The sequence below is a fragment of the Toxorhynchites rutilus genome, chromosome 2 (assembly GCF_029784135.1).
Source record: "Toxorhynchites rutilus septentrionalis strain SRP chromosome 2, ASM2978413v1, whole genome shotgun sequence".
NCBI lineage: Eukaryota > Metazoa > Arthropoda > Insecta > Diptera > Culicidae > Toxorhynchites > Toxorhynchites rutilus.
In genome coordinates, this window is record NC_073745.1 from 237,208,584 (window position 1) to 237,218,300 (window position 9,717).

The 9,717-nt window shown below is 39.5% G+C and overlaps 1 protein-coding gene across 1 annotated transcript; it reads right to left on the reverse strand.

Moving 5' to 3' along the window:
* LOC129771023 (transmembrane emp24 domain-containing protein 5) lies at positions 1-8,797 on the reverse strand. Its single transcript, XM_055774265.1, has 3 exons — positions 8,352-8,797; positions 8,022-8,285; positions 1-607 (listed from the first exon to the last, which is right to left on the reverse strand). The coding sequence occupies exons 1-3, from the start codon at positions 8,583-8,585 to the stop codon at positions 377-379; spliced, it is 729 nt and encodes a 242-aa protein (XP_055630240.1). The 5' UTR covers positions 8,586-8,797; the 3' UTR covers positions 1-376.
* Positions 8,798-9,717: the final 920 nt, after the last annotated feature.

Below are 9,717 nucleotides of genomic sequence, written 5' to 3' on the forward strand. Positions count from 1 at the left end.
TTCACTAATAATTATCATTTTATTGGTAAAATGAACACTGATTATAACAAACTATATGTTTCGTTATTGAATTTGACAGTTGAGAACGCCTTTATCAAATACAATAAGTAAATTATTTCAATGATAAAGACTGGAATACTATGAAAAGAACAAAAACTGATAGACTTTGAGTCATCACGAAAACAATTTCTCTAATTGGAATCACTTGGAATATTTTTATCGACCAAATCAGACCAAATGCTATACCATGTTCTGATTATGCTAAATAATGCTTGCTTCCTGGTGGTGGAATGATATACATGATTCTCTCACATGCGTCTTTCACAACCGGTCTCTTATTCTCCCGTTTGCTGCCAGATGACACGCAACAGCCCGCCTAAATCCTCATCTTACTGCTACCGCTTGTTTTCACGTCGAACAGCTTCCGCACGAAATACACCTGGATCGATGTGGTCACCATGATGACAACTATCTGAAGGATGGACCACTTCTGCACATACGAGTTGTTGTCCAGAATGAGCGCATAGTCGCGCGCTTCCGTGTTCCTCGAGTACGACTGGTATTGGAACATGGCGTTCAGGTTGTGCTCCACCGTGGAAATTGTGTTCTGAAATGATAAAAAAATAAGTTTTTTTCTCTTATAATAATCGAGAGTTTCGAAGTCTTAATGAAAATTTATCTAGGTTCAATCTATTATGCCATACAAACGAAACACAAATTTCTACATTACTCTAGAATTAATTAACCAAATGAAACGAAATTTGGCATGTGAAGGTTTTAGGGTGCAATAAATGTTTTTACGGTGGTTAGATACTCCTCCCCCTCTCTCAGGGGCCATACAAATGAAACACAAATTTCTGCATTACTCGAGAATTAATCAAGCAAACGAAACCAAATTTGGCATGTGGAGGGTTCAGGGTGCAATAAATGATTCTATGGTGGTTAGATACTCCTCCTCCCTCTCTTAGGGAGCTGCCATGACGAATAGACACTCCTTCCGTCTGTTCAGTCCGAAAAACGCACTGAAAAGTATTCGCTCCGTAAGCCACGCCCACTTTAGTTTTGTCGAGATGCACTTGCCCAAATGAGGGTATATAAGGCGATGCACTAACCGCGAACTTCATTCAGTTTTATCTCGACCGTGTGACAAGCAACAAGGAAAAGTGAACACCATCAACAGTAGCGGAATAAATAGCAGCAGCATTGAACCAGCAGCATTATGATGTCAGCAGCAGTGGCAGAGCAAGAAGAATAAGAAGCAGCATTGCGTCAGCAGCTGTATTGCGTCGCAACAGCATTACATCAGATCCAGTGTTACGTCAGCAGTAGTGGCAGAAGAAGAAAAATACGAAGAAGCAGCATTGCATCAGCGGCTATACTGCATCAGCAGCAGCGGGAGAAATATAACATCAGCAGCAGCAGCGAGTGAATTTGAACGTATCTGAACAATTCAGTGAGAATAATTACAATGAAAGCAGTGTAAATAAAGCATAACCCATGTCTCCATCTAGCACTACTCAAACCCAAAATCCATAAAGTCCATCCATCTTTTCAGAGCATGTAGAGAGTTTTCCATGCACGGAGCGGAGCCAATGGGGCTCCCACCCGGCGATTAAGGCGTGAGGAACACGAGCGTTCCTTCCACGCACCCGTTGTGTCCAAGAGTGGATCAACACATCCTACATACAGTCCACCCCTAGTTCCCAGCAGACGGAACACCGTCTCTCTGAGGGGGGAGGGGGTCTCCCATACAAATGAAACACAAATTTCTGCCTAACTCTAGAACCAATCAAGCAAACGAAACCAAATTTGGCATGTGGAGGTTTTATGAAGAAGAAACATTTCTATGGTGGCTCGACACTCCTCCCCCCTCTCTTAGGGTAGGCTGTCATACAAATGAAAAACAAACTTCTGCATAACTCGAAAACTAATCAAGCAAATGGAGCCAAATTTGACATGTGAAGATTTTAGGGGGCACGAAACTTTTCTATGGTGAATAGACACTCCTCCCCCCTCTTTAAGGGGAGAAGAGGGGAGGGGTCTATCTTTGTTCTATCATATTTCCTGTATCAAACATTTATTCCATGTAACGGAGAAACATGTTATTTGCAAATGGTTGAAAAATCTTGAACGAGAATTGTGTCTGAAAATAATCTGATATTATAATGATGAGTTTTGGTAGAAGTACTAGGATTTTTTTAGTAAAAGATAAATTCAACGGGGTCGATTAGAAGTTCAATCAATGAACAGTTCTGCGATTGGACTCATGAACTTGCGCTTAGTAAGAAAACGTGAATGTTTAAAGGTATTGATAACAAAAAACCAATTTTGGGCGGGACGAAGTTTGCCGGGCAAGCTAGTGTCCTTATAGGTTTCTCTACTTACAGACGTTGGGCTTTCATCGTGACCTCGGAAGCTCAACCCATGTGAGCCGAGAAACTAACTCATGCCTGCATGCCTTTTCTGTTATCTGTTTTGCTGGGTTCTGAAACAGCAAACAAGGCCGACAAAATAGCTTTACTCTTGTCTCTGAACCACATAGCCACTTCGCGTTGTAAGCAGTAGCATTGAAGTTCCGTGTAACTATTTTACCGTTTAAAAGTCGTTTTCAACTTTTCCAATTTTGGCCGCGGAAAATCCATTTGCGCAAAAAGTAATTTCTCTCCCACAGTCCTTTTCGCAAACGGCCTTTTCAAAAGCTCATCGACCATATCCTGCCCAACAGTAACTATATTTACTTTAAATTTGTTATGATATATCGCGAATCTCAATCGGTACACCAGAAAAAACTGGATGAAATTTAGTCATCTGGAGTGCGCCAATTCGACTGTGAAACTAAAGCGTGGATCTCCTCACATGCAATGAAAAATATGCACGAAACATACGCTAAAACATTGACAATTTACTAGAGCGTGTGAGCGCTGCTCTATCTGTCCACCGAAAAAGTGCACAGAGACTGATGTCGATGTCGTGATAAATAATCGGCACCAAGTGAGCTTTCAGAGAACTGCTATATCACCTTACATTCGGCACAAGCGCATCGATGGCGAATCCGGAGCGTGCATGGTTAGCTAAGTTCGGGAGAGAATTAAGAGAGACTCACGATGAGGAGATCTGATTGAACCCACAACCGTTCTCTTCTCTTGTGCACAAAGTCCACTGCACGAAATCGTTGCCAACACATTGGACCTGATCACGAACATCACTGTCGCAAACGCTTTCACGTCACTTACACTTCACTTAATCTTTTTGTGTCTATTATCATTGTCACGGACAGTTGCGTGTAAAAATAAACTCCGTGAAGTGAAAGAGTTCATTCCCATTTATAACAGACATGTCGGTTGCATAATATCGGGCGTTTGAACGTTATGTCGGTGGCATAATTTCGGACGTTTGAACTTTGTGTATGTAAAATTAATAAGTGTATGAGATAATATTCCATTTAATTGAACGTATGTTTTAGAATGACAAGTTTGCGATTATACCTCAATGAATCGGCATTTCAATCCAACTATTCGGACTCATTCCATGAATCATTTGCTGGTTGCGTTAGTTTGCTGAATCAAACGCTGGTTCAACTCGTTTGTCTTACTCGTTTGAATAGTGAGAAGTATTGAGTATAGGTTAACGTTAGAATTCTTTTTTAAGAACCATTTCTACAATTTATATTTTCTAATATATTCTGTATCTCAGAATAAAGCCGAATTTATCCATCTCATGATCAGTATAATCTGAGCTATTTTATTTTTTATTTTTATTGGTATTCTGATGTTTAATCCTCTTATCCTTCCCATTCTCGTGTAATTTGATATACGTGACATGCGGTTTGATATAATTGTTTAAACAGAAACTCGTCAGTAGCGTCGGTCAGAAGCATAATTTTCATATGAAACATCTGATGAGTTTCAAGGAATTTGCCAAAAGCAGAAAACGATTCAGATTTTCTTTAGAAGGATATTAAAATTATGGAAAAAGAACTAGAGAGTAATTTTAAAAATATTAATTTGAAAGCTTTGCAATGATAGATTCACATTTTCCTTATTTGAAACTTAAATATTCTTTCATTCAAAGTATGTCTTCAAAACAATATCGTTGAAAATATCTATTACGGAAAACAACAGATCAATGACCTTATTCGATTTAGCTATCGTCCTGATTCGGGCCTTGCCCACCAATTGCGAATGTTTGAATTACAAAAACCAGCTCTGCAATGTTGGAAAAACATTACAGTTATTATTTTGTATTCAAAATATGAACAAATCAATATTATACATAATCAATCATAATGATCGTTTTGGGCCAGTGACCTTCATTGCCATTTTATGGGGTTGCAACTCTCTGTTAGTCTAATCCTTAAAATAGAAACAAAAAAATTCTACTCATTTAGGACAATCGAAATTAGACCTTTCGCCATGTTTCAATCGGTCTACGGGAGCTACATTTTTAGTCCTCAATTGCATCCCATAGTTCATTTATCGAGGCCAAATAAACAAATTTACATCCTTTGGATTCGTCAGAATTTCCCACCAAGCAGGTAAATTGCTGTTTGTTTATCTTTTCTTTCTTATAAAGCAAGACAAGATTCAAAATGTTAGCAAAAAAGCTAAATAAATCCGGAATAAAACTTACTCCATTCCGCGTGACTAGCTTTCACCATCTAAAACACAAGTGACAAATATACTTGTTTTTCCCCGTCACGTGACAGTATCGTGGTATTCATAATAACACCGAGTTCATCAAAGTTGTCACGACGGATGAATTCTTCCGGATTCTACACACACGGTGGCAGCCGTAATAACGTTGTATACAACTCACTTCGTTTTCACCGTGAAGTGACGTTCGTGATCAGGCCCATTAGCAGTTTAGTTAACCGGAGCTCCAACACATTGTTATCAATCTGTGTGTAGATATAGAGTAGATAGGAGCAATATTACCAGGCGGGGCGAAATGGGCCACCCTTCGTTTGGGCTTGTTATTGAACCAATAACACTTATTTTCCAACAATTGTGTTAAAAATATTCTTATTCAGTATCTCAGTGAAACCCGTATTCAAACCCAACTGTTTTATAAAGATATTGAAAGAAATCTCACACTGACTAATTATCACGAAAAACATATAAAAAAGTAGTCAACACAATAAGCTCTGTACGCTTCATACTGAAATTTGTGACTCTGCTCTTTATATCAATTCGTACTGGTATTATTCCTGCAAATTTCCACTGATTTATTGCGCTTCTTTGCCGTTTCATGTAGAAGATCAGTTCATTTTTATTGAACTTAAATGTACGAGGCAGAATGGTCATACCTGCTTGGGACAGTATGACCAGGCATTTTTCCAACATAACCTGTAAATACAGCTGTCAAAATTTGTTGGAAATAGTAAGATGTGGAATCATGGTGCGAAATTATACCAGAACATCCGATTGTAAAAAGAGGTAACAAACCAGCTTGAACGCGGCCACCGAAGCAGTGAAGAGTGGTACATCAGTGTGACATGCAGTCTTAGTGCATTGTGTCCCACGAGAAACACTTAAACGTTATTTACAGTTGAGCAGATCCTTTGCAGCTCCAGCTGCTCGGATCATTTAGTAATGTTTTTACGACGGAGCAAGAGAACGAGCTTGTAGATTATATTCTCTCTATGGAATCTCTCTATGGTGTTACGACGAAAGAAATCCGAAAACTGCCGTATAATTTGTCCTAAAGAAATGGTATTGGTATTTCTCACCCTTTCAATAGCAAAAGGTAATTAGCCGGAATAGATTGGCTGGCTGGTTTTCGAAAGTGTGACCCACAACTCTCACTTCCGACACCGGAAGCATCCTCCGCCGCCAGGGGTTCAATCGCGTTACAGTTGGGAAATTCTACGATTTACTAGAGGACGTACAGCAGAAATACAACATTCCACCTGAAAGACAATTCAACGTCGAGGAAACATCAGTGATTCCAGTATCTACCTTTTTTCCATAGGAGCAGCAGGTAAACTAAAAATTACTATCTTCATTCAACAGGTGCAGACCAAAAATTCCAAAATCCTAGCAATGCGGAGAAAATGGCGATGGGTACTGAGCCCGAAATAAGGATTATAGAAGCTTTCACAGGACACCCTATGTAGCTACCGTGGGGGCACAATTCGGTTTCTCTACGGGCGGCGATGGATGGAACCAATGCTATTCCCTGTTCCTGCTTTGAGTAACGTAAAATTGCAGTCCGATCACTTTGGTCATATTGTTATTTTTGTACATGTGAACTGGATGAAATCCAATGAGATACACGTGAAAGTTGCAAAAAAGAATAAACTTTCGTTTTAGGAGCTTATTACGTTCGTTCCTAACGAAAACATGCTTAAGTGATTGAATCAACTAACATGGTCATTAGAGTGCCAATAGATGTATGGGAAAAACTGACCCTCGAATTTTCAAAGCGAACTTGATTAAAAATGTTGATTTCCACGAAAAACTACCCTGTGCAAAATATCAGCTCAATCGGACTTCATTGAATAGTGTCGCACAGCGGTCAAAGTTTGAGTTTTTTGAAAACCGAAAAATCACCCAAGGGGAAAATCGGGGTCTTCAAAAAAAATTTTTGATGCCAAATGTTTTAGAATTGCATAAAACGTCGAGATTTAATGTTAACCCGAAAAAAATTTCTTGTCAAAAATTGACTTTTCGGTCGCTTTTGTCGGAAAAGTCGATTTTTGACGAAATTTTTTTCGAGATAACAGTAAATTCTGATGTTTCATGCGATTTTAAGACATTTGGCATCCATTTTTTTCTCAAACCCCGTTTTCCTTTGCTCCTTGCGTGATTTTTCGATTTTCAATAAACTAAAATTTTGAGATCTGCGACACTAGTAAATGAAGTCTGATTGTGCTGATATTTTGCAGATGGTATTTTATTGTGCAAATCAACATTTCACAGGGAGTCTGGTATGAAAAATACCATACCATACGTTTTGCTTCGTATTCCGAAAAAACGACCCAGAGTGTCGATTTTTGACAAAAAACAATTTCGAGATGACAGTAGATCTCGATGTTTCATGCAATTTTTAGACATTTGGCATCAAACTTTTTTTTTTTCGAAAACCCCGATTTCCTTTATGTTACCTTTACTTGGGTGATTTTTCGGTTTTCAAAAAAACGCAAACTATGACCACTGTGCGACACTAGTAAATGAAGTCCGATTGAGCTGATATTTTGCATAGGGCAGTTTTTCGTGGAAATCAACATTTTTTATCAAGTTCGCTTTGAAAATTCGAGATGGCCATTTTCATTGGCACTCTAATGCTCATTTTGCCCCGTAGTGCTTTCGATCCACGGAAATGGAACACATTTTTAAAAGTGTGATTTTTCCACATAAATCTTTTTTAAAGCGTATTCATACAATGTACATCGATCAATAAGGTTTCAAATCGTGAGGTTTTAACATGTAGCATAATTTATAAATGTTCCTACATGGTATAGGACGTTTCGTTCTTAGGGGGACCATATTGCCCCTATCTACCCTACGTAAAATAGAAATAGAAACCAATATACTAATTCTGCAGGGTGCGCGGACTGAGAGAGCCGTATGATTTTCATACTTTCCATACATTTCTTATTTGAACTATAGTCTGTGCTAAAAAGCACCAGTGCAGTGCACCAGATGCACATATGGACCAGACGCCACTGACAAAAGGATATTATTCCATCCACGCTAGTCACCCAAAATTAAATATAGCTTTGAGAATCGTTTTGAAAATATTTGCCGTAGCTTAACACATTACGGACGGCTCACGAGTTTTCTCTTGTTCCGCATTCCGTCTGTTATGGATGGATCCCGAAATAACCCGTGTTTTCTACACTTGATGGTTAAATGCTTGGTTTGCCAAGAATATAACAAGGCCTACCGATGGCTCGCCTTCGTCTCATCCACACCGAAGGAAACGATCCCATTCGTGGAATCCGAACAAATGAAGCGTACAAGCTCGCCCCAAAACGTGCAGTAGTCAGTATGTTAATAACGATTGGAAACGCAGCTTACCGTGAAATTATCCATGTTGACATTCAATTCCTCGATCTCTTTCGTGTATTTCTCCCACTCGTCGTATCGGATCACCGTTAAATACAGATTAACCATTTTGCTGGCGAACTTCGCGAACTGATTGTCCACACAGACAGCATAATAACCTCCCATCGACGATGCATCGGTGTAATCACTCGATGCTTGCCACTGATATGGATGAACGATCTCTCCTCGGGGGTTTCTCACTGCGAATCCGGCCATTCCATCACCTCCGCGAATTACCTGAAATGGGACGACATACACTTCTCCAGAAAAACAGCCCAGCAATCTCTATAGAAATACACCCACCTGAAAACTAACGTAGAATGTGCTCCCCGGCTGAACATACTGGAAGTAACAATCCTCCTTCCCAGCCTCGATGTGTACCTTATAGTCCATGGCGACCGCTGGCAGCTTCTCGTACCAGGGTCGTGTGTCAACATCCTGTGTTCCTACCTGCTGCAGCAAATAGCTTCCAAAAACGATGAAAAGTACGAACGCGCCGCATGCCGTATGCCACGTAAAGGCTTTCGATACGACCATGTTTATTTGACACAGCAGCAGTCACAGAGCTTTCTACATACGATAGACCGAAGTGATTTCACTCAACCGTGCGTACGAAATCGTGCAACTTGTTCAACTGGTGCTCTCCTTTCACCTTCTTGTGCTATGCAGCAGAGGGTAGATTGTGTGGTTATTCGTCAGAGCGATCAGGTTTGCACGCAAGTTGAGTTAACCGTGGATGACAGTGTATTAGTGCAGCATTCAGTGAAACATGTTTATTTTGACTAGCATAGATGTACCGGGATGCCAAAGCCATAGACCTCAAGGAATGGAAAAGGTTTTTGTTTGCGGATTTTGAAAACAATCTCAAAGTAATAGTATAATGATAGCATCAGTTTAGACATAATTTAGTATCGAAACAATAAATTTAAGGAAAAATATAACACTGTTATCTGGACTGGCAACATTGTCCCAGAATGTATCAAGGATCTGTGCATTTATTTATTTGGCTTTGTAGGTTTAGTGGGTGGTCAACGGTACCAAATACAGGTTAACTAAAATTGAAAAGCTTTTGGTGTGAGGTGTCGAATACCTCATCAAAACGCCTCCCGATTTTTACTCCGTCAAACAAGTTTTATAGAGATAACTGCATCAGGAGAGAAATCACATAAAATTTACGCAACATATCTGTATACATTTTTGTCGCTGATAAATATCACATGAATGTGACCTTCATGGTTTTCCATTAAGAAAATATGAGATTTATTTGAATGTGAAGTAAGATAAATGATTTAAAAAAAATCTCTTCATAACATATGGTGAACCAGCGCAGAAGGTTGAAAGCCTCTCAGATAAAGAAAAAAAAGCATATTCACAATTCTAGTGCGCTTTCCTATTAGGGGGCTGTCCACATACCACGTGGACAACTTTACTGCTCATGATTGCATAGGAGACGAAATCGACAACACCATTAGTGTTAATCCCGCCACGTCTACGGACCCGTCAAACCACAACTCTCCTACTGGTGTTGTTGCCACTACTGCCCAATTGCTGTTTATCACTGCTACTACTGCCCCAACTACTACTGTTAACCGCGTACCGGACATGGAGTTGTCAACAGTAGTAAATATAAACAATAAAAAGGATAGATGGTTGTGAATAGCGAGAGTGA

Bases quoted from the DNA above. Each gene is read 5' to 3' on its own strand.
- LOC129771023 (XM_055774265.1), bottom strand. From the start codon at position 8,585: ATGGTCGTATCGAAAGCCTTTACGTGGCATACGGCATGCGGCGCGTTC. The intron at 8,286-8,351 runs GTGGGTGTATTT...GTCCCATTTCAG, and splicing joins CATTCTACGTTAGTTTTCAG to GTAATTCGCGGAGGTGATGG. The intron at 608-8,021 runs GTAAGCTGCGTT...TTATCATTTCAG, and splicing joins TCAACATGGATAATTTCACG to AACACAATTTCCACGGTGGA.